Raw genomic sequence first — 25,924 nt, forward strand, 5'->3', positions numbered from 1 at the left:
TTAATATAATTTTAAATGACTTACCATAATATTTATGTTTTAAAATATAAAAATATTTTAATCATTTCTAAAGTGATAACTTATATATGATATCACATTGTCATTAAAAATGATGAGAATTTTTATAATTTATATTTGACTATTTTGCATTCATTTGAAACATTTTAGAATATAAATATAAATATATATTATTTAATATTATTAGGTTTACATTAATTAATTTTTTGGAATCTATGATTTATTGAATTCACTACTAATATAAATATATTAAAAACTGTTTTTATAATTGTTTATGTAGTATCATATTTATTTAAATGTATATTATCAATTTAAATACTGTAATCTATGACATTTAATTGTTTCTATAAATAAATTATATTAATCATCTATATTTAAGATATTTAATTGTATGTTTAGAAACATATATTAGATTAGATAATTTTAGGGGTAGTTTCATTTTAAAAATTTTAATTAAATAAATAAAAAAATTAAAAACCATCAACCAATCAAATTATAACAATTAATTGGAAAACTCTTCTACGAGCGACACGTCATCAGAAATCACTTAAGTCACTTCTCAATTAATATATAGGGGATATCATTTAACATTGTATTTTAAAATAAAAAGACTAAATTTGTTAGGAAAGGTAAGCATATCGTTCATATCTTTGATTGTGGCAAGAATTTAATAGCCATTATTATCCAAAAGAAAAAAAAAAGAAATAATTATAAAAGAAAAGTAGGAATCCAACTCTTACCTGTACAAAGAAAGGAGGAGAACACAAAACACTAAGAGCAGCATTAACGCAAGGGGAGGGAGAGGGGGTTCTAATTTTTTTTTTTTTTTTTTTATCTGATCTAAAAAAAAAAATTAAAAATAGACCAATCACGGGATGCCACGTGTTAGTGGGGTCCGTGAAAAGTGGCAAAACTCTCACAAACTCACCTCCTACGGAAGAGGTATAAGAGGCAGATTTTAAATAATGATAGGACCCACATAATTTAAAATTATTTTTTTTCTGAAGAGCCAGCCTTAAAAGGCAGCGTTATTGATGTTCTAAGCAAAAGTGATTTTATTAGATTTTGGCGCCCCTATAATACATATATAGATTTTGGCGCCTAAAGCCCTTGCTTTATGGGCTTTACTCAAGGGCCGACCATGGGTATAACAAACGGGTAAACGAGCTATTTCCCCCTTAGAAATATCATATAATAACAGTTCCATACAATGTTTCACCCTCATCATAATTCCCCATTTATTGAATTTAAAAACATATATCCCCACCGTTTGAATGTTCGAAACATATTTACACATAATAACTGGTTTGAATTTAGAACAAAACCTTGGTATGAAATCACTTATACCAAATATCAAACAAGACTAAAACATGACCCAGCTTTAATCTGATTTGTAGATCAACCAAATTGACAATAAACCGAACCTAACTGTTTCTCCTCTCCGTGATGAATAAAAAAAAAATCACCTTCTTCTCATCATCTCTACCCAATATTTTTCTCTCCTCTGTGTGATGAGTAACAAAATTCACTCGCTTCTCTTTTATCTCTTCCACTTTGATTGATCAATGATTTTTAATTTTTAATTTTGGTTTAGACTTTGGTTCTATGTAAATCTATTTTAAATGAATCATAATTCGGTTAACTTCATTTATAATTGGTTATAAAAAAAGATTTGGTAAACACTAAACTAAATTAAATTACGGTTTATGTGGGATTGAGTTTAAAACTTAAATATCATGTGTAAATATGTTTCTAACTTTCGAACGGTGGGGATATACGTTTTAAAATTCAATACATGGAGAATTAGGACGAGGGTGAAACATTTTGTGGAACTATTACTATATGATACTTCTGGTGGGAAATAAGTCGTGTACCCAGTAAACAATATCATAAAAGTAATATAGAAAAAAAACAATATCATGAAAGTATTAAGTATATATATATATATGAAAATTCTATCATACATGTAGGAAGAATCACACAACACTAATTCAACTTCACCTTATCTTCTTTGTACATGACACTTGCCCTGCAAATACATCTCTAATGATCTTAGGACCTTCAAGCCCTGGTTTGAGTTTCAGCTTCAATTAAACTCTCTCTTAAACTTAACAACTCTATCAATCTCCGGTACCACATTCTTCACTGTGTCATCAGCCAAGAACTCATTGGCCCATTTACATAGAGAAGGAGTTTTTGATTTGTCTAATATATTTTCTCCATTAAGCTTCTCTCTAGCTTTTAAGATAACCAAAAAGCTCCCGAGGCAAATGTCCATAAACCCGATCACTTCACCACCAAAAAAGCGTTTCCCTTTGCTTATAGAAATAAACGCATCCTCGAGTAGCAACAACCCTTCTCCCACTTCATCCATGCCTTTTGTAGAATTGTGTCATCAATCTTCTAAGCTTCTAAGTCAAACAGAAGGTTAGAGTGTGCTGAGTTAATGAAAGACTCTTGGCCTGGCAAAAGGTTTTATCAAAGCTGATGATATGCACATGAGGAGCACGTGAGTTGTTATTGTCTCAGCTGGATATTTTCTGGGTTTCAAGTCATCGTCTTCATCGTGACGATCGTAACAGAAACAGGGAGAGCAAGAGAGCTCGAGATGAGATCGAGAGAGTAAGAGCGATTGGGTTTTTGAGAGTGAGCTAGAGAGAGATGTGATTCTTGGTGTATCTAGACTCATAGACTTGTTCTTCTTTCTCAGTCTTGTAACTCGGATTAGGTGTAATCGAGAGAGGAAGAAGACGAGTGAACCTCCGGTGACGTACTCTGTAATCACATTGATTATAGTGGATTGGTTGAGAGACCGTATCTCTCCCCGGTGATGTATAGCGGCTTCTCCACATCGGAGAAGTGCGGTGAACACCGGGTAAACAAAGTCTTGTGTGTTCTTATTTACTTCTTGCTTGATTCTGTGATTGATTAGATTCGTTTAGGCTTGTGATGAGTATTGATTAAAGCCAAGATCACAGGATGAATCCTCAACAAGTGGTATCAGAGCCTCGGTTTAGGCGATTCAAGGATTCATCGAAACGGATCAAGATCGGTTCGGAAGGAGAATCGAAGAAGGATCGGAGGAGTTGAAGTTTCGATCGCATCGTTGTTGCGAGAGTGAAGAATCAGTAGATGTTGCAAGATATGCAATGTCAAGAGCAAAGAAAGAAGATGAAGACGTTGGCTCGTGGTAGACGACGACGTCGGAGACGTAGCAAAGGAATCTCACGGAGGAAGATGTCGGTTCAGATAGTTTCTGGTTTTGTGAAATCAGATGGTTCAGTAAGTTAATCTCTCTCATCTCATGAGTTATAAGATCGTGTGAGCTGCTCGGATAAAGAAACTTGCAAGAGAGTTTGATGTGTTCACAAGAGTAAAAAGAACCATAGACTGAAGTGTAAAGAATCAGAGGTGTGATGTTGTTCTGCAGTTCTAGAATGGTTTGATGCTGGCTGTTTGAGGTGGAGGATCTCAGGTTAAAATGTTAAGTCAAGATCAGACTTAAGGCTACAGAATCAAAGTCAGTTCATAGTTTCCTCAGGTTCAAGTCTTGGAGACAAATGGTCTCAGTCTGCAACAGTCACAAAGTTTTGTTGTGCTGGCTGGATACTCATCTACTGCAGTGTATAAAGAATGGAAGCTCTCTAAATCACAAGGGCTGTATGTTATCTTTGCAAAGAATGATCAAGACTCAGGTTTGGTGTCAAATTGTGTATTGGTCAGCTTGTTTGTGGAAGGAAGATGCAGCTGTGGTTTCACGATGTTTTGAAGAATGGCGGCACTTATGAATTTCAGGTTTAAGGGACGCTTTAAAAGTGAGTTTGTAAGTGTGTCAAAGGCTGTTCAGATACTGTTAAAGCTTTCCGGATTCAAGTTAAGGGAAGTTGCAGAGAAGAATAGTACATGATGATTTTGTACAGGTTTTGGAACAAGACAGATATGGTATTTTGAGGAGCTGGTTAGAAAGTTTGAGTTGCAGGTTCAGTCACGGAGATTAAAGGTCAGGTTCTAGTGAATGTGAGAAGCTCAGGTGGTAATGATCAAGGTCAGGAAAAGGATCATAATGGAGCTTGTAGCAGCAAGGATTGTTTTCTACACAAATGAAGCAAGGCTGTTACGCTTGATGCAATTCTTCAATGCTAGTAAAGTGATAAAACAGATGGGATTCTGTGGTATATCACATGACGTTTTCTCATATAAATAGGCGTCAAGGACTACTGGAAGAATGCGTGAAGAGTCATCGGAGTCAAGTGTGAAACAGTTTTTTAACCAATACGTTTTGTTTTGTCGGGAGAGCATATGTTTGCCACATTAAGGAGCTTAGTCAGATTGATGTCATCAAGGTCTGTCTTGTAGTGCTTTGGTGATGAGAATCAATCCGGTTAGGCTTAAACCGAGACTGGTTATGTCAATTGAGCTGTCAAGTTTGAAGAGGATGGTCTGTCCGGTTCAGCGAGGCGGTTAGCTCATGGTTTACGATGGTTTAATGTCGACTTGATGTGAGTGATAGACTCTGATATTAGTCAGAGCATATGTGGGTTTATCTCCTCTCTCTCTCGTGAGAAACATTTAGTGTGAGCAAGAGAGGGATTATTCAAAGTTCATCGAAGAAGAAGATCGGGTTTGGAGCTTTGGTGACACAAAGAACTTGGCGGGAAAAGATGATAGACTCTTGATGAAATCTGATGGTTAAGGCATCTCAATGTCTAATCAGTGGAGAGAAATCAGTTGGAGAAAATCTGGTTTCGGGTTGATATGTCACAGGTTCTGATGGGTTAAATTCAGAAGGGTCTCACAGGGTTTAAAGTGTTATGTGAAGATGTTTTGCTAGCAGAGACTATAACAGGTTGGAGCACAGTCAGTTTGGTGGGATTAAAATCAGATTGGAAAGCTTGAAAGAAGCTGCGACACTTGGTGGTTTTGGTACTAGTGGCTAAGGTTTAATGGCTGAAAAAAAAATGAAGATAATTTTGATGAGGTCTGGAATACATTTCAGAAGAAGTCATGTGTACAGTCAGTTACACAAAGCAGTTAAGTGAATCAAAGAAGAAAGTGCAGGATGGGAATAAGTCTGAGAAGTGAAGCTACGTGTGAAGACGAACACATTGTGGTTTTGAAAGTTTACTGTTTCAGGTGGAGCAGTGTTATGTTTCAGACAGTGTTCTCAGGTCTACTTCAGTGTGAAAAGGTTTCAGAGGTCCTGCGGATGAGCTTACAAGAGCTACATAGATTCAGATGAGTAAAAGGGGTTCAGCTTGTGGTCAGAGATGTGAAGAGGATGTCGGCAGTGTCAGTATGGGTTCTCCACAGGAAGCATGAAGTAAAACGACATCGAGGCAGAGTCACTACAGGTATGATAAATGAATATATAAAATACTTGTAACGTGTGTTTTTTGCAGGTATTCACATGGACCAGGAAGAACAGTTCAAGGTGGAGCTGTTTGAGTCAATAACCAAGCGGAACAAGTTCAGAGAGTTCTCTAAGAGTAGCTACCAGGAGACAAAGAGCAAGTGTTGCTGGTACTGTCACAAGAGAGCACAAGAAGGATTGAGCTACAGAGAACTGAAGTTCTTGGTAAAGTCCGGAACAGTCGTGGGCGTTTATATATCAGGGCGTGGTGGAGTTATGCAGGTCAGAGAATTGCAGGTTTCTACTACAGAAAGTGTCTCAGGGATTGTCACAGGTTTTGTGAGTTTGAGGCAGGGATAAAGCGGTCAGCAAGTGGTCAGATTTTTTTGTCTGAAGTTCTGTTGAGGCAGATTTGTTTGAGCTGGGTTTGAGCAGAGATCTCTATATCGAAAGTCTTCTTAACCGGGTTGAGTTAGGCGGCGTGTTCTGCTGGTCACAGCAGCGGTGAAGAGTGATGTTCAGGTTGAAAGTTCATACAGATTGGTGTAGAGGAAAACTTCAGGATAAGCAGTGAGTTTTCTACTAGCTGTTGAGGTTGTCTACAAGGTTTTTTGAGTCAAAGTGCTTCTGGTGTGAGGCAGTGGTGATTCAGTTTCTACAAGAGTTTCAAGAAAGCATCATTTCAGGTTTTGGGAGATTATTTGAAGACCTTAGTTGCAGTAACAAGTCAAGCATCATAGGCTGATCTATACTAGTCAAAGGAGAAGCTTATAGAGTGTATGTTGAGTTACTGGTGAGTGGTTTTCTCAAGTTTCCAGGTTATGGAAAGTCCAAAAGGTAGATCAATGAATAAGTTTGGCACAACACAAGGCTGTGAAGTGCTGGGAAAGATACTTAATAAGATGTGTGTATGTTAATGGCGCTGGAATATGATGGTATGATGAACATCATAACCGAGTTACACGTCTGGTTCATTGATGATGATCAAGTGGTTGAAGACTGGGAGTTGTCAAGGTTAGAGCTGGGTTTACAAGGTTCTAAGGAGCAGTGGAAAGGAAGTCTTCAGGTTATAGCAAGACAGATGCTTGGAGGAAACAAGTTTCAGGAAGCGTTTGAAGCTGAGCGGTGAAGCTCAAAGTAAGATGAAGCTGAATGGGTTTTATTCAGAGAAGTATGAAGCTGAGGAGTATATTTTTCTCAGGAGACTGCAGGGAGATACAGAAGATGAGCAAGTTTGCTCAATCACCGGAGGAAAGCTCAAGAGAAGATAAGACATCAAGAAGATCGATGCCAAGGTGGAGATTGTAGAATTGTGTCATCAATCTTCTAAGCTTCTAAGTCAAACAGAAGGTTAGAGTGTGCTGAGTTAATGAAAGACTCTTGGCCTGGCAAAAGGTTTTATCAAAGCTGATGATATGCACATGAGGAGCACGTGAGTTGTTATTGTCTCAGCTGGATATTTTCTGGGTTTCAAGTCATCGTCTTCATCGTGACGATCGTAACAGAAACAGGGAGAGCAAGAGAGCTCGAGATGAGATCGAGAGAGTAAGAGCGATTGGGTTAATGAGAGTGAGCTAGAGAGAGATGTGATTCTTGGTGTATCTAGACTCATAGACTTGTTCTTCTTTCTCAGTCTTGTAACTCGGATTAGGTGTAATCGAGAGAGGAAGAAGACGAGTGAACCTCCGGTGACGTACTCTGTAATCACATTGATTATAGTGGATTGGTTGAGAGACCGTATCTCTCTCCGGTGATGTATAGCGGCTTCTCCACATCGGAGAAGTGCGGTGAACACCGGGTAAACAAAGTCTTGTGTGTTCTTATTTACTTCTTGCTTGATTCTGTGATTGATTAGATTCGTTTAGGCTTGTGATGAGTATTGATTAAAGCCAAGATCACAGGATGAATCCTCAACACCTTTCGCTTTGGCGTTTTCTGATTTGGTGATCGTAGTTGCAATCAAAGTTGGAAACCACTGCTTTTTAAAATGAGTTTAGAGAAAATATATGGAGTCTATAGTTTCATAGAAGTTAGGGCTAAAGCTTTGAATAATTAAGCTTATTGAATCTTTAAATTAAAATATTTGTACGAGTTGGAATATGTTAGAGTTAAAAAGAGCATTGAATTTTTTTTTGAAAGAATGTTTGTTCCTTAAAGTATACTAATTAGAAGAGCATTATTGAATATACCAATGAAGGGCTGGCCAAAAAGAAATGAATATAATAAGAATATGTATACTTTAAAGTAGTTAAACACCGTACTTAGACAATAGACTAGAATATTATGTAATTTACTAGATACGTTTTAGCACAAGTCACCTAACTAATAATACAAACATCTGTAATCAGCGAAGGTATAAACAGAGTAAAATAAAATCTTAAATATACGAACCTTGTCATCAACGAAGGCAGATCAGAAGCGAGCTTGAGAACGATCATGGGGATGTGAAGGAAGTATGGACGGCCCAGATGCGTTCCATGTCTCATCAATGTACTCAACAATGTTGAGAGACTCTAGAATCGGTTTGTTGTTGTGGATGAGAACCGGGACTTTCTTGTGAACCGGGTTTGATTTGAGAAGAAGCTCACTCTTCACTCTTGGATCCGAACAGATCTTCTTCAAAGTAATCATAATCGACTGATTTGAGACGAAGAGCGATCTTTGCTCTTGCCACGACCGGACTGTACCATGTTCCCAAAAGTTTCACTTCCTGTCTCTCTCCCATATTGTTTCTTTCTTAATTTATTTTTTATTCGGTCTGATTAATGGGTAACGAAGACTTATATATATATTTTTTTGTCAAACTAACGAAGACTTATAAGAAGAAGAGATATTTTAGTTTTTGAGCCGAGTTTCGTGTCCTCCACGGCTCTTTTCGTCTTGGTCTTTTGTCTGCTTCTTTGTTAGAATTTTTTTTTTCTGAAAACAGCAGAATGAATATGAGGTTTTTCTAGTTTTTTTCGTTTTGTAACTCTCATGTGTGCTGATATATGGTGTTTTATACATCTTGTATATATGCTTTTAAATTGGTTTTCAAGTCTTTATCGAGTCTTCCTAGTCCTTTTGAAGTCATTACAGGTCTGGAGTTGCATTGGATGGGAGATGGACCAGCTGGAACAAAAGAGACAGAAAACAATGCAATTTGGTGGTTTTCACGCAGAACAGTCTTGATGACTGTTTCGGATAGCGGAGCAACCCGAGTGACTGTTCTGAGTGAGTGTTCCAGCGGCAGAGATTTTTAAGGAAACTACAACCTATTTCGGGATTTGCCCTAATCTCTCTATTTTCTCTCCCAGCCGCCTGTGGCTTTGATATATCTTCTTTTTCTATTTTTCCTTATCATTAGATGCGAGTTTACAGAGAGGAACCAGACCCAAAAACTCCATTGTTGGATTTGCTTATTGTAAAGGGAGAAAGATCTCTACACTCTTGAGAAGAATCCTGAACCCTATCTCTTTTATTTAATTGATTCAGCATGTTTTCTTCATCTGTTATCTCTGTGTTCTCTGTAGCTATGGCTGAGTAGTCAGCTTGCTTAGTCTAGGGTGTTAGGGTGTTAGATCTGTGAGCTTGACATAAATAAGTTATAAATCGATTGTCTTCATTCACTGTTGTTCTTAAGGCTTGCATCAAGTTAACCACTTAGTGCCTGATTCTAAGTTTAATCTATTCATCAAAAGTGTTATAGGTTGCTAGACATAACTTGAATGAGCATTGCATCCCTAATCAGCGAAAGTAGATATTAGGGTGTTTTGTGAACATATCCGACTTGATCTCTATTGCTTGCTGTCGCATCTTGATCCAAACGAGAGTTTAAGTATCAAGATCGATCAGCATAGGGGGCAGTTCCACGACAGTGGGCTGTTCTACTTGAGTGATTCGAGTTCTAGACTTGCTCTTAATTAAACTTGAATAATTGTTTGGCTCACACCTGTTTAACACCCGATCAAACCACCTTAGGCTAGCATTTTAATCATCTGAAATCTTTAATTAATCCTATTACTTGATTGTTACGAAACCTCAATTTTAAAACCCTCATATTGTTTTAGCTTGATATTGATCCCATAAAGATAAAGTGTAATAGTTGGTCTCTGTGGATTCGATCCTAAAGTGCTACATCGACATACCATTCGATTGTGGTAGTGTGCACATTAGGTTAATTGGTGTGCGTATACACGTAATATCAATTTGGCGCCGTTGCCGGGGACCATCTTTTTACCTTTATTTTTCGGTTATTTATTTAGTCTAAGACCTCTAACTTGCCTTATCCTTTTTGTTGTAGCTAATGTTCCAGGTGCATGACCAGTAGACATACTCGAAGAAACGCACAAGGAGAGTTAGTTACATTTACCAACGAGGAGCTAGCAAGGTTAGAAAGAACAAATCGTCAACAGTCAAGGTAAACTGACACCACTATGGGTGATCACGCCAATCAGGATGATCTCGCTGCGACTATGGCACTCATGCAGCAGCAGATGCAACAAATGCGGCAGACCATCCAAGCTCAGCAGGATGCTGCTGAACAGGCTGCTCTCGCGGCTGCTCTCGCGGCTGCACTCGCGCAGCAGGAACAACAGGCGCAGACTGTTCCAATTGGGCAGAGAAACCTTCCGCGTAACATCCCTACTACGCGCTCTGCCATTGTTCCTCCACTCTGCACCAGGCAGGACTTCGAAATCAAGCCTGCTTTGATCGGTCTAGTACAGAGAAAGGTGTTCTCTGGCCTCTCTACAGAAATTCCAATGGAGCATATAGAGAGCTTCGAAAAAGTCTGCAGTTTCACTCGCGTGAATGGTGTTCCACCAGATTACATCACGTGCATGTTATTCCCATTCTCTCTTGATGGAAAAGCTGCACGGTGGTTGAACTCTCTCCCTACCGGCTCTCTCACTTCATGGGAACAGGTCCGATCAGCGTTCCTCAGCTATTTCTACTCTAAGGCGAGAACAGCTGCATTGAGGAACAAGATCATCTCCTTCAGACAGCTCACTGATGAGCCTTTCTGCAACGCATGGGAGCGTTTCAATGACTATCGCAGAGAATGTCCTCACCATGGATTTGATGATGATTACCTCCTGGATATTTTCTATGATGGAGTGGACTCGAAATACCAAGGTGCTCTGAACTCTGCCAGCAATGGAGACTTCATGACTCAAACCACTGATGGAGCGTTTAAGCTGATTGAGAACATGGCTGCTAGCTCAGCTAATAAGAAAGAGGAGAGTGATTGCTCCATGAAAGGGAACAGTTCTGACACCCAGAAAATAGATGAGCTGACTGCCAAGGTTGATCAGCTACTGAAAAACAACCAAGGGCACGTCTTCAGCATGGAGCAAGCTACGGCCGGACATATTCAGAACCAGAACAAGCGACAACCGCAGAGCAATCAGCAAGCTGTTCCAGCTAACGAGAACAGTCAACCAGATGAGCTGCAAAGTCTGGGTATGATGATGCAACAGCTGTTGCAGGGTCAGCAGGTTCAGGCCAAGGTGTTGAATCAGGTAACCACAGAAATTGACACCAAGATAGGCAACATGTTCACTGAGCTGAATAAGAAGTATGACAATCTTGCGATCCATATGAGAAAGATCGATGTTCAGCTTGCTCAAACAGCTGAGAGTGTCAAGAGGCAACAAGAGATGCTCCCTGGAAGAACTGATAAAAATCCAAGGACTGAGCACTGTAATGCAGTAGAGCAGTCGTTTGCTGAGACTATTCTAGTCGCAGAAGAGAACACAGAGCAGCCTGCTAGCTCTGAAGTGATTGCTCCTAGCAAACCTGCTGAAACTTCACCAGTCCGAGTCTATGTTCCTAAGGTTCCCTATCCAATTCCACCTAGACATCTGATGGATCCCATTAGTGAAGAGCAGCTGATAGGTTTTAACAATATGGTGAGAAGGCTTCCTAAAGAACTTGCATTCGAAGATGCTCTGCAGATTCGTCCATTGCTCCAGTTCTTTAAAAACTGTAGAGAGACTCAAGAAGAGATCAAGGTCCTCTATACCAGAGCACTGTCTACGCCAGCACTGAAGGTATTGCCTAAGGTTGATGATCCTGGAAAGTTTGTTTTCCCATGTTCCATCGCAGGAACAACCTTCAAGGACGCTCTTTGTGACTCTGGTTCTTGTGTGAATCTCATCTCAAAGGCTATTGTAGACGATTTGGGTATTGCTGATGTTGAGTGTTCTTAGCTGACCCTGACCTTTGCAAACTCTTCCAGAGCAGTCCCATATAGAACCATCTGCAGCCTTCATGTTCAAGTAGGGGAATGCATTGTTCCTGCTGAGTTTCAAGTTGTTGAGATGAACAAGGATCATGAGATGCCTTTGATATTTGGAAGGACATTCATGGCTACTGTTGGAGCAACCATCGATATGTCCAACAAGAGAGTCTGCTTCTCCAACATCAACAAGAAAATTTTCTACAAGGTTGTACCCACCAGATCTTCCTCATCACACGCCTCTTGCATCTCAGTGTTTGATGTAGAAAAGCTGAAGGTTGTTCCAGAGAAGGAGCATGGTGATAAGGGTGAAAGCAGGCTGTTATCTGATGAAGATCCATGCACTGATCTTACTAAAATCAGAGGGAATTCAAGGGTGAAACAGAAAGTTCAGAAGAAAAGGGTCAAGGGAGATACTACAATGACTTTGATACCTCTCAAGTGTGATGAGAACTCCATTGAGTATGAGGTAAAGTGCAAAGGTACCTCTAAACCGTTCTCTAAAGTCAGAGCTATTCTCACACATGAGCTGAAGGAGAAAGGGGAAGCTGCTGTGAAAGGGTTGTTGAGCAGGGTTTTGAAGCTGAACATGTCTGATTGTGGAGCTTGTTTTGGAACAAGCCCTCCTGCTCAACCCGATTGATCCCAGTCACCAAGTCAAGCTAGAGACTTAAACCAAGCGCTTGGTGGGAGGCAACCCACTGGTGAGTGTCATTAACATTAGGATTTTCTTTTTACTTATTTTTGTTTTTAGTTTGTTGAGTCTCAGGTCACAAATCAGAAAATCTGAGACCCTTGACTGGAGCAAGCAGCTGGCTGCTCTCATTCCAGAGCATCCTTTACCGGAGCAACCGTGTCTTGCTCTGTCAGGCTGCTCCGCGCCAGGTAAGTATCTCGAACAAAAAAAAATGTTTATTCTTGATTTCACCTTCTCTCTGATTTATTTTCACACCAGGAACGTTGTGAAGTAAGTCTGGAGGAGGGTTTTCGTCGTTTACTAACTCGTTTCTTTCTTTTATTTTTTTTCTTTTTGGGTCAATTTGAGTCAGTTTTTATTGAGTCAGTCAAAAATTTGTGGGAATTAGGACCTTATTCCGTGTTGATCACTAACCACCTCGTGCTTTAGTTATCTTATTCAGTGACCTTAGCAGTGGCGAAAGACACACATGTGGACCTGGAACAACCTGACATATCTCACTTGATTCTCCAGAAGTTCTCAGCCGATCAGGTTACACTGGGTAGACTTAACTCCACCTTACTTGAATCTAATCTTAACTGAAATTCTTCTTGTTATGGGCATTAGATCAGGGAAACGAGAACACACTCAGGACTTCTTATCCTTTTAATCCATCTTGCTGATCCTGAGTGGCTAGCTCATCTTTAGCTAGTTCCCACCCTGCACCTTAGCCTTTATTCCACCTTCATGCATTTGTTTTTCAGTGTCATATGTGAAGATATGTGCAAAAAGTTTGGAGAGGAAAGGATCAACGCAGCCTCCTACTCGTTACTGCTGCAAAAATTATGTCAGAAGGGAGAACAAGCAGATTAAGGGATCAACCGCTACATAACCAATGAACTGCGCAAGAGCAGGGGTGGAGAACCAGAAAGGTCGCGAAATCAGAACCACCAGTGGCACTCAGAACGATCATGTATTACCTCCTTCTTCGTCACATCACCATATCAGTCATCAAAAAAAAAAAAGCAAAAAAAAAAAAAAAAAAAAAAAAACGAGATTAATGTGATGGAGAAGGGGAAGAAAGAAAAGAAACATGGAGCCACTGGAAAGGTCGAGCAAGAAGTTGGTACCAAGTATTGAAGAGTGTGTAGAGGAAAGTGGAAAGCAGAACAATCAGTTGCCTGTTCCGTCATCAGAACAGTCGCACCAGATAGAGCAAAAACGAGTAGAGGCTGTGGACAGCAATAGATCTATCCTCTCTTGCCATTTTGTGTGATATCCTGCATCCTCTTCAGTGAAATGGTAGCCCCTAAACACTCTTAACTCCACCATTAAATACACCTAGACCGTCTACCCTGAATAATGCCTGTGATGAGAAGCTCACGCTACTCTTAAATGAATGTAGGGAGTTCTGTCTCGATAGTGTTGCTTTTTCAGGTTTGAGATGAAGAGTATGGAGCCGATTTTTGAACAGCAGTCAGTGGGGTTCCGGTAAGGGTGTGTTGTCCTAGTTTTACTGCTTGTATGGTTCAGAGATTCGTGGTTAAAGTATGGTTGCTGAGAATAGGAGAGTTCCCACACTTTCAAACCTTTCTCCCTGTTCTTGATACTTGACATTGTTTGAGGACAAACAAAGATCTAAGTCTCGGGGAATTGATATATGGTGTTTTATACATCTTGTATATATGCTTTTAAATTGGTTTTCAAGTCTTTATCGAGTCTTCCTAGTCCTTTTGGAGTCATTACAGGTCTGGAGTTGCATTGGATGGGAGATGGACCAGCTGGAACAAAAGAGGCAGAAAACAATGCAATTTGGTGGTTTTCACGCAGAACAGTCTTGATGACTGTTCCGGATAGCGGAGCAACCCGAGTGACTGTTCTGAGTGAGTGTTCCAGCGGCATAGATTTTTAAGGAAACTACAACCTATTTCGGGATTTGCCCTAATCTCTCTATTTTCTCTCCCAGCCGCCTGTGGCTTTGATATATCTTCTTTTTCTATTTTTCCTTATCATTAGACGTGAGTTTACAGAGAGGAACCAGACCCAAAAACTCCATTGTTGGATTTGCTTATTGTAAAGGGAGAAGGATCTTTACACTCTTGAGAAGAATCCTGAATCCTATCTCTTTTATTTAATTGATTCAGCATGTTTTCTTCATCTGTTATCTCTGTGTTCTCTGTAGCTATGGCTGAGTAGTCAGCTTGCTTAGTCTAGGGTGTTAGGGTGTTAGATCTGCGAGCTTGACATAAATAAGTTATAAATCGATTGTCTTCATTCACTGTTGTTCTTAAGGCTTGCATCAAGTTAACCACTTAGTGCCTGATTCTAAGTTTAATCTATTCATCAAAAGTGTTATAGGTTGCTAGACATAACTTGAATGAGCATTGCATCCCTAATCAGCGAAAGTAGATATTAGGGTGTTTTGTGAACATATCGGACTTGATCTCTATTGCTTGCTGTCGCATCTTGATCCAAACGAGAGTTTAGGTATCAAGATCGATCAGCATAGGGGGCAGTTCCACGACAGTGGGCTGTTCTACTTGAGTGATCCGAGTTCTAGACTTGCTCTTAATTAAACTTGAATAATTGTTTGGCTCACACCTGTTTAACACCCGATCAAACCACCTTAGGCTAGCATTTTAATCATCTGAAATCTTTAATTAATCTTATTACTTGCTTGTCACGAAACCTCAACTTTAAAACCCCCATATTGTTTTACCTTGATATTGATCCCATAAAGATAAAGTGTAATAGTTGGTCTCTGTGGATTCGATCCTAAATTGCTACATCGACATACCATTCGATTGTGGTAGTGTGCACATTAGGTTAATTGGTGTGCGTATACACATAATATCATGTGCCGTCATGTGTCCACGACGTTCTCTCTAGTTCTGTAGAAATGGTCCATTCTGTCTAGCGTTTGAAAAGTTTAATTTTTGGATGCTTAAAATACTTGTCTATTGACTTTGTAATTACCATGTGATATTCTTCTTTGCTTTTCGCCTTAATTGTAAGGCATGGTGAATAATTTCCCAATATGCCATCCACCATTTTACATTTCTACCTAGGTTTTGCTTCATCGTACGTCCGCTTCCCGCTTCAGAACCGGAATCAGAATCGTGTGAAAGCTTGCGGAATCTCTTTCCAAAACTTTCTAAAATATTCTCCGTTTTTCAAGACACTGGTGATAGAAATCAATAAAAAATAAAAAATCATAGTTTTTAATTATTTAGAAAATCCAAAATTTAATAGTAATAAATAAGAAAGAAAAATACAAATATACAAATTATAAACTAATATATAAATTATAAATATACAAATATTTAAACTAATACTATAAATTATACGTAAAATATTAAACTAAATACTATAAATTATCTTTATGTATTAAGGTTTTTATTAAAGATATAGCATATATTCAATTATATATTTTGTCAATTATTAATGAAGTTACTATAAATAATAAATATAATATATTATTTAAACTATTTTATGTTTATTTTCACAGTTTTAATATGAAATTATTTCGAAATTATTATAAAATGAATAAATGATTTATTTTAAATTTTAATCATTAATTTTTAGTCCTAGATTTTTAAATTTTTCTATATTGTAATATATATATATTTATATTTGTGTATATGCTTCAACAAGTACCCGCTTCCAATTTTTTTTAATGAAGTGGCCGGAAGCCATTGCTTCCTTGGCTTGGCCCAAGGGCCGGCTCTGCTTATGCGCCTCAATACGCTTTCATACGTTTTGACTTCACGTACCCGCTTCCGTTTCTACGTAACATAGATTTCTACTACTTAAACTCAAACACATTTAATTTTAGTTTATTTCTGGATAAGTAACTAACAAATAAGCAGTTTAAGTCAAACCAATTCTTTTCAAGTCTTTTCACATAGACCACAATATACCAGAAAGCAGAATATTACATATTTTAGTATTCTATGAGTATATACGCAAGCGGAAGCCAAATGTTTTGGATTCTAAAACAAACACATCAAGACAATCCAAATATATTATTGCTGTAGTATACACTCTCCCACTCTCACGATCCATTTGAGACGTTCTCCACTTCAGAAGATATTCACCTAAACAAATATTAAAAGAGATATCAGTGTCTTTGCAACGAAGTATACAGCCGTCATACATTCATTTTCATAGCTCACAGGAAATGTGATTACCTTCCACACTATAAGTGTCGCCATTTTGGCAGTCTTAGTGGCCTAATTTTCGTGGATTCACACCAAAAAAATTGATTGGAAAGAATATAAAGTACATTACCTTGATATCTACTATTGGAGAGTCCTCATCTGAAGCATTCATGCCCAATTGAAGATCAAAAGAGGAATGTGTTGGACTTTGAAATAATCTGTTCCTCCGTCGGTCAACCTCTCCTCCCATTTACTTCCCATATATCCACAACTAAGTTCCATTAAGGAAGTGATGAATCTCAGCCCATCAGGAAGCTCTTTTAAGTTATCACAATGACTGATGGAAAGAGTATGAAGAACTGGCATTGAGCCTTCTTCCACTATCCACTCCTCCAACTCCTTCAGTCCAGATAACTCAAGTTGATGCAACTTAGTAAACCCACCGCCTGAGCAAAGCATTCTTCTCCCAGCAAAAGATTGATCCCATAACTCAACATTTTTCAAGTGAAGCAACTTCTCTAGAATTGGCATTGGATCCTCCTCCAAGAGACAATGACGTAGACATATGGTTGTAAGGCGAGAAGGGAAGTGTTGTTCATCAGGTAAATTAGGCATATGTATACTCAGTTTCAGTTGTTTGAGAAGAATGCAATCCAAAACAAATCCTCTTGCATCAGAAGCACTCTTATCGATAATAGTAAGATTTTTCAGGTGTCTTAGCTCACCTAGATATGTTGATAGAGTTTCCACAGTACACCCATCGCAGTGGAATAAGATTGAAAGAGTATTTAGCTCTGTCATACGCTGAAGATCATCCACACTGGTATGCTTTGTTGAGAAATTCTCTAACGTCTCCAAGTTGATTAGATTACCTAATTCCAATTTTGTTTTATCTTGCATATTATCCGGTAAGAAGAGGTATGACAATTTTTGCATCTCCTTCAAGATATTGGGCATGTAGACCGGAGATGTCGCACCTACACATAGGTTTAAATAGAGTAGCAGCTTCAGATTCCGCATAGAAGAAGGCAGATATGATACCGTTGCCATATATAAACTCAAATATCTCAAGTGGATAAGTTTCCCAATGCTAGAAGGTAACTTTCCTCCCTTAAACTCAGCTCTAGAGAGATCTAAAACCCTCATCAACTGTAACCTTCTAAAGGATAACCCTGATGCCGTCCAATTTAAACTAGAGATCTTCTGGATAAACAAGAGAGATCTAAGGCTTGGATTCTGGAGATACCCATCCAGATGACATGTATTATCAGACGAATGTACGATGAGTCTTCGAGAGTTAGAATTTTCATTTGAGGCAGCTGTGCTTGCATCAACAATTTGTAAGAAATTCTCTTCTTCGCCACTGCGTAGACATACTTCTCTCAACATGTCATGCAAGCGACATGTCGTAAATCTCGAAGTTTTGTCTCTTTCAGAAATAACCATGTTTCTCTCCACCAATTCTTCTATGAATCCATCTGCAACATCTCGAATGCTCGCTCCATTGTAATACCTGGGCCTTGGTATTCCTTCTGCAGCCCAATAGTAGGACAAAATTTCTACATTTATTTCATAATCTTCCGGAAAATGAGCGAGGTAGAGAAAGCAGTGCTTCAAATAGATAGGCAGCTCTGCATAGCTGAGATACAATATACTGTAAACAGAACTGATATCTCTGCCATGGAACTTAAATTCTCCAACGATGAGATATTTAATAATCTCATTTGTTTTTTTTCAGTCACGCGATGTGTATTTCGTAGCTCCCTCCCAACACCTTAAGAGCCAACGGTAGACCTCCACAATGTTTGATTATCTCCTTACCGGCCTCTTCCATTTCCACATCAACATTGACATCTACACAGCATCATCAAGATGTCAAAATACATGAATGTTCGTAAGGAATATAATTGTTGGAGAGATATTATTAAGGGAAAGTAAACTGAAAGTGATTGATTGTGATCAACAAAGGAGGCAAAAACTAATTCAAGTATCCATATCTTACCGTTAGTGTTTTCTTTAGGAAACGCTATCCTTCGAAAAAGTGTCCAACTCTCTTGGGGAGTTAGACAATCCACTTTGAAACATGTTAGATCTTTTTGTAATATGCCAGTAGTGACAGCTTCGTTGCGAGAAGTAAGTAGTACCTTCCAACCTATACAAATATATTTCTTTTTACATAACTCTTTAAAAAAAAACATAATGTTTTACGCAGTGTTGGCCACATGCAGTGCCGTGCGAAGCTAGTCGGGGGTCTATCCGAAAAAGTATTTCATTATTCAGTATTGAACATTTATTATATAAAACCCTGAAAAATGTATTAAACTAAATTTAGCAAAAAAAAAATGTACTAAACTATACAAAAAAAATAGAAGGTATACATTTGATTAAAAACAAATAACAATTAGATTATTTATGATTATTTTGTATATAATTATCTAATGAAGTATATGTTGATTTAGAAATTTTAAAGGCAAAGTTAATAATATCCTACTATATAAAAGAAGCTATTTTTGAAGCTTCTAAATACTGCCACATGGGCATAAATATTCCTGACCAATCAAAGTGACAGGTCATCGTAGACTGGGCTTGAAATGAAAAAATTAAGTTAACTTTCGCAGCCTATTTAAACTACTTCGCAGCCCAACCTAAAATCTAAAGCCAAACCTAAAATCTAAAAATCATTCATCCTCCCCCTAACTCTAAGCGCCGTCTCAATCTCATCTTAGTTGGGGCTTCTTTATGGTAGGTCCAGAGTCAGGCATGACTATGCTTCTTCGTCTTCAACGCCTCGACCTGATAATCCTAATCAGCGCTTCTTCGTACACGAGATCTGATAAACGGCTTCATCACTCTTTATGCTGAAGCCATTAGACCTTTCATTTATGCTCAGTTAATTTGCTCTCCACTACTTCTCATTCTTTCACAGAGTTTGATCTGTTCGGATTCTAAGCGGTTTTTTACACTACAAGAAATATGCGCATTCTTAGCACACGATAAATGCTATGGTAGGGCTTTCATAGCGAAACTTGAAATGCTATATCATCGGCAGCCATCGTAGGTACCCCTTCTACGATAACATTTTTTTAAATGCTATGAATTCTGCAGATACGATAGCAATACTTGAATGATATTATTAACTTAAACATAACACTTTTTTTTGTTACAAATTAATTACGATTTGTATATTCGTGCTATGATAGATCTTTCTGCAATAAACTAAAATTAATTATAATTCGAAATAAAATAATTTAATATTAAACCAAAAATTGTTTTATAATGAAATTAAAATAAATTTTATTTATATATTAAAATTGGTTTACAAATTAATCCCGGTTTACAAAACTGACCAGAAATTATAACATAATTCAGACCACTAAAATTTTTCTAACCTGGGTTACACTGAACCAAATCTAAACCTAAAAAAAAAAGAAAAAAAGACTGCAGCCGCCTCCTCCATAACCTTGCCCATCTTCCAACAGCCATGAGCCTTGCCTCCTCCAGCCGCCACGTGACTTCCGTCCTCAAGCCGCCATAGACCTCGCCTCCTCCAGCTACCATGAACCTTGCCTCCCCAACTATCTTTACCAAAACAAAACAACATCAGATTCATACTACAGAAACAGAGAGAAGATACACAGATGCAAAGAGATAGAGAGAGAGAGAGAGATCAACCGTGGTGGTGGTGGGAGTGCGACCGTGGTGGTGGTGAGACGAGGAGGAGACGCGGTGGGAGACAGATGGGAGAGAGATGGGAGAGATGAGAGAGGCGTGGAGAGAGATAGGAGAGATTAGAAAAACAGTAAGCTTGGAGAGGGATGGGAGAGATGAGAATGAAGGAGAAGAACATGAAGACCAGATCTGTGTCGTGGAGTTTGTGAGAGAGAGAGGGAGAGGAGAAAATCAAAATTAAAATTAAAATGAATAAATCTTAACCTTCAGATCTAAGTTAATCTAACGGTTCAAAAGTGTGATCCATGTATTTTAATGAGAAAAAGACTAGAATAGCAATAAACTAAGTTTTTGTTTTCAAAGTAGCACTCAAGGTTCAAAGTCACAAAAATAGGTTTCATTAAAGAGGTAAATATACACTTATACCCTTTGGGTTAATTAATCCAAACCTTAGGGTTTAGAGTTAAGGGGTGGGGTTTTGGAATTAAGGTTTAAAATTTTATAAAAAATAAATACTAAAATAAAAAATAAAATTTTAAAAAAAGTTTCAAAAAGTATTTTTAAATTATAAAAAGAAAATTTGAAAAAAAAATAAAAAAAAAATTTCGAAAAAAAAATTTCAAAAAAAAAATTTATAAAAATTTCGAATCTGAAAACATGTAATCTGAAACTATAAAAAAAATTTCTTTTTTTTTTTATTTTTTTATTTTTATTTTATTTATTTTAATTTTATTTTTTTTTTATTTTTGTTTGTTTATTTAATTTTAAACCAAGGGTATTATGGATATTTTACCCTTTAATGAATGTCATTTTTGTGACTTTCTCCTTCTAGTGCTATTTTTGAGACATAAACTTCAAAATGTGCTATTATTGACAATTGCCCTATTTTAATCTGATTGGCCAGACAATTTTGTTTTTGCTTTTCTATTTTTATTTATGTTTTGTCTTTCCATATTTGATAATTTGTTTTGTAAGTGATTTTTATTAGTTATATCTTATTTCAAAATTAATATTTTGTAGTTTATAATTTAAGTCTATTTTTTATTTTTTGAACCTAATAAACTGATATTTATTTTACGAATTGATGTTTAAGTTTGAAAATATTAGATTAATATCAACATTATGATTTTGGTCAGCATTTTTAAATTTGCATGTTTATAAAAAATCTGATTTATAATTCGTTTATAAATTTGTATGTCTGATTCAAAATTTGAAAAGTTTTAAATTTATAATTTATGATTAAGAGTAAATTTAGTTTTATGATTTAAGGTGTTGATGTTGGAATAGGAGGTTTAGGGTTAAAATTTAGTGTTTTGGATTAAGATTCGAAAATAATAGATTTGAATACTAGACGATTTGTAGTTAAATATTTAATAATTTAGATTTGAAGTTTATATTTAGAGTATTGAATGTTTAGTTTACATTTGAAGTTTAGATTTAAGATATAGAGTTTGATTAAAGATTAAAGATATGTGTTTAGGAAATTATAGATTAAGATTAAAAGATTAAATTTTGATTTTAATTTTAAGATTTGAAGTTATAGTATGAAAGATTAGAGGTTTAAAGGTTGTCTTTAAAGTTTAGGGTTTAAAACAATGTTTAGAGTTTAAAACCATGTTTAGAGTTTAGGGGTTCAAAGAATTTTTCTTAGCGTTACAAAAATGCTATTATATGTCTTTGATAGCATTGTTGAAGCCGCTTAAAAAATATCTTTGGCGCTTAAATCAAATTTTTCGCTAAGTGTTGGCGGTATCTGTGACTTTATATTCCCGTTCACTTAATTTTTAAAATAACATTAATTAAGTGCTATTTTAGGTTTCACTCTACCATAGCGTTTATATAATGCTATAATATAATACAGAAATATTTAAATCATCTACGACAACAGTTCAGTAAAACGTGCTATAACAATGTGCTATCAATGTAGACTTTTTTTGTAGTGTTAAACCTATAAATAAGCGGGTCAGGGTTGATAGTTCTCACAAGATCATTGATTTTTCCTACACATAACTCATACAAACTCCTGCGAGAATGATGGCTGCTTCCCAGATCTCCATTTCCTACACATAACTCGAACAGTTCTCATACGCTTCTCTGATTTTGGGAAGCTAGGAATGTCAAGAAGAGTGGTGAACTAATGGGTGTTGATATGCTTCTCTTGGATGGTCAGGTATTTTTACCAGTTTCTCTCTTACGTCTTCGTTCGTTGCTATGTCGTCGGATTCTAGCTTCTGATTAAATATATCCTTATTTTGCAGTCTTCTCTCATCCAAGCATCTGTATCTGTCCATCGTCTGAACACATTCCGAGAACTTCTTAGAGAGGGAGCTATGTATGAGCTCGGTGGATTCGATGTGACTAGAAGCAACAACCGTTTCAAGCATGGTGATTCTGCTGTGGCTATCCGGCTAAACAAGTTTACAAATATGGTTGAAGTGCCTGCGGTTGCTAATCTGATCCCTACCGAGATGTTCAGGTTCCGATCTGTTGATCAACTCATGTCGTTAGCTAATACTAATGTTGAGCTTCCACGTATGTCATCATCTGTACTCCGTCCGTTATAAGTTAACGTTAGTATTCATAGATCTTATACTAGATAACCTTTTTTTACAGACATCATTGGTGAGGTTTCCGATATCAGGACAACATACAATGATCACACTCAGACAACTCAATGAGTGATGGTTAACCAGAGTAGATAAGTAATTTCTACAGGTGCTAAGGTGGTTTTGGCGATCAATATTAGCCCTATGTTGGTTGGAGGTGAGCTGCTACGCCATGTTAAGCTTTTTAATATATAGTCCCGATCTAACCTTCTACTTATACTATGTTTTACAAATTCTCTGAGCATCAAACGACTGTCAGTATAGAATGTTGATGATTCCTGGTTACTTATTATATATTGATTGATGGTTTCGGCATTCGACGAGTTACTGATTAATAAGTTAGGTTAGACTGTTTTTTCTTTCTTTTTTCGGACCAAGTTAGGTTAGACTATAGTTTAAACAATCTCTTTTTTTTTTAGTTTAAACAATATCATTCCATCAACTACCTCGACCATTAGAGAATGTTGATGATTCCTGGTTCTGTATTATATATAGCTGGGTTCTGCTGATTAATAAGTTATGATCTCTGTTGTATGCTCGGTGTAAATACAAGGTTGGCTCTCTCTCTCTCAACGCTACCTCAGGCACTCATTTCTACTTTGACAAGGAGTGGCACAAGCAGTGCTTAACTGCAGAAGTAAGCACTCTAATTTTTTTTATTAAGAATAAAACAACATGCTGCTATAAACTGTCACCTCTTCTTACTGCTGACATTTTGCAATGTTAGGGTTTGTGAGAGTAATGAAGGACCATCAGAGGTTGCATTGCTGCTGCCATGGCTGATGGAGAAAGAGCTACTGTTTATGATTCAGTTGAGACCCCTGTTGATGCCAGTAACACTGGAGAGGAAGAAATAGATTAAGAGGAGAGGAGTTCTGCCAAGAAGACACGCAAAGACTAGACAGTCCGGTGGACACTCTCACTGTTATGTTGCATTACAGGCTTTTTCAATTTTCACATTACCAATAACTACAACAACTTCTCAGTGAAAACCATGTTCTGGTTTTTATATTTTTATGTGTATTTCAAATTTCAACTAGACTCTGCATTCTCAAGTTAATAAATTTATTTTCGTTTCTTGCCTATTCCTTATTTTTTGGTATAATGACTCATGAACTATCACTTGGCCTTAATTTTGTCATATATTTGTTGCTCTCATTACGTATTGCACTCCATTAACCCGATGTCAAAGTTAAATGCCCACATGGATCTAACATTTGAATAGTATATTATTCCACTTCCACCCAAAAAGCATTCATAAACTAATGCACGATATGTTTGTTCATATTATAACACTGCTAACATGCATCATGGAAACCTGAAACTCGGCAGAAAATAACACATCAGTTACGTCCGAGTATAGCCAGATCGATTATCTTCTCAAACGGCAGAACGCGCCGGGGACAAAAAAGACGTCAACTGTCAGTACGAGTAATTTTGAATCGACAGCTATCCACAAAACACAATTACAAGTCTCCAACGGAATAAATCATACTGAATTTAATAAAGTTCGGACATTAGTGTATTTATACAATTTACAGTAAAATTCAGTTTGTTCTGACTTAACATTGAACCATATACTGTATATTAACAAAACATCAAATGCTTCATAAGCAATCTTTATAGGAAATAATACATCAAATAGTTATGGTTTTTTATTATTTTTTTAAGGTTTAGCCTAAATTTTAATGGTCAAAAAAAGAAACAATTGTGGAATTCATTATTTTCAAATTTTTGTTGATGTGAGTTTGAAGAAACATAAAAACCCAACTTAAATATATTTTTCTCAAATATAATAATACATAAATATATAACCTAACATGTTATTTATAAATATTAAACAGTAACAATTAATATCATATTTTTATGCTACTTGCATTTTTCTTAAAAAAAATAATAAATTGGCTTTTCTTTTTCAAACTGTTTAAATTATAAAATTAAGAAGAAATGTATTAAAAATCTATTAAATTCAAGAAACGAAAATATTGTGAACAAAATAATTATATTTTTATAAATTATTTTGATATAGTAACAAATATATAATTTCTAAAAAATAGTAAAATTTGCAGTAAAAATAGTGAAAACTATAATTTAAATAAATTAAAAATTAAAGTATATTTATATTATTTTGTTCATTTGCTTACCCGCCCGTAGGGCGGGTCCGACCCTAGTTAAGATAATATTCTAGATTTATAGAATTATGTGAATGTACAAGATTAATGATACAAATTTTTAAAAGAACGAGGACAAAAATGTGTAAAACAAATAAGTTTATGAATTTAGATTAAACACAAAATTTCAATGTCTTAAATAACATGTAATAACTGATTAGTTAACAACTAGCACAAACAAATTTATAGCAAACTATATTTCCGGAGTCGAAAAAAAAAAAAATTTTGTATACTAAATTAACCAATTGAAACAGAGATTTCAAATATGGGGGCCTAAGATATGATGGGGGTCTAAGGCGGTGGCATTTTTCATTACATGGTGAGCACGGCTTTTGACACATGGACAACGCATAAAAAAATATTAGCATTGCCCCTAAATCTATACTATTAAAGTAAAATTCATATTAGGATTCTGCTATTACTTTTTAAGTTATTTACAAAGCTATGACATTCTCTTTTTTAGAATAATTTTAGTTATTTTTGCTATATATATATATTCAACCAATAAAAAACAAATGCCTATTTTATAGTAACTATCATATATAGCGTAGATTACAATCAAGATATTACGATCAATAATTAGTTTTATATTCTTTAGAAATTTCAAAAGATACGATGGTATCAATAACATTTGGATTTCCTAAACTAAACAGTTCTTATGCTATAATATATTTGTCCACTAAATCGTTAAAAAATAGGTCAATCCACTACTATAAATAAAACCTTTACTATCGTAATACACAACTAAATTTATGGATTAGAAATGTGCCACTTTATAAATTGATTCTCAGATTTAATTACTATTTTGTAAACATAAACAATCATTTAAAAACAAAAAAATAACAAAAAAATAAACAATCAGTGTAACTGTATTAGCATAATACCATATGTATGTTTTAAAAGGAAATCATCTCACGCTTTGAAAGTGCGAACCAAAAACTAGTTTATTCTATTAAAATAGAAGTCAAAACTTTATTTCATGTGTGGTATTTTAAGTTATACCATTATTTAAAAATTTTATCAAATGTACATAACTTCATTATAATATTTTTAA

The 25,924-nt window shown here is 36.4% G+C and overlaps 1 protein-coding gene, 1 long non-coding RNA gene, 1 other non-coding gene and 1 pseudogene across 3 annotated transcripts; 1 reads left to right on the forward strand and 3 right to left on the reverse strand.

The window, feature by feature from the left end:
- Positions 1-847: 847 nt before the first annotated feature.
- LOC103838590 (glutathione S-transferase U15-like) lies at positions 848-8,480 on the reverse strand. Its single transcript, XM_009115039.2, is given in 4 exon segments — positions 848-2,394; positions 7,286-7,343; positions 7,760-7,960; positions 7,962-8,480. Coding segments are annotated over 4 exon segments (681 nt in total). The 5' UTR covers positions 8,094-8,480; the 3' UTR covers positions 848-2,104.
- Positions 8,481-10,320: 1,840 nt separating this feature from the next.
- On the reverse strand, positions 10,321-10,427 carry LOC117128669. Its single transcript, XR_004452064.1, has one exon. It is a non-coding gene; the product is annotated as a small nucleolar RNA R71 (small nucleolar RNA).
- Positions 10,428-15,940: 5,513 nt separating this feature from the next.
- LOC117127982 lies at positions 15,941-20,627 on the reverse strand (annotated as a pseudogene).
- Positions 20,628-22,541: 1,914 nt separating this feature from the next.
- LOC117127983 lies at positions 22,542-24,955 on the forward strand. Its single transcript, XR_004451029.1, has 2 exons — positions 22,542-23,336; positions 23,427-24,955. It is a non-coding gene; the product is annotated as an uncharacterized LOC117127983 (long non-coding RNA).
- Positions 24,956-25,924: the final 969 nt, after the last annotated feature.

The sequence above is a fragment of the Brassica rapa genome, chromosome A09, assembly GCF_000309985.2.
Source record: "Brassica rapa cultivar Chiifu-401-42 chromosome A09, CAAS_Brap_v3.01, whole genome shotgun sequence".
Taxonomy (NCBI): domain Eukaryota; kingdom Viridiplantae; phylum Streptophyta; class Magnoliopsida; order Brassicales; family Brassicaceae; genus Brassica; species Brassica rapa.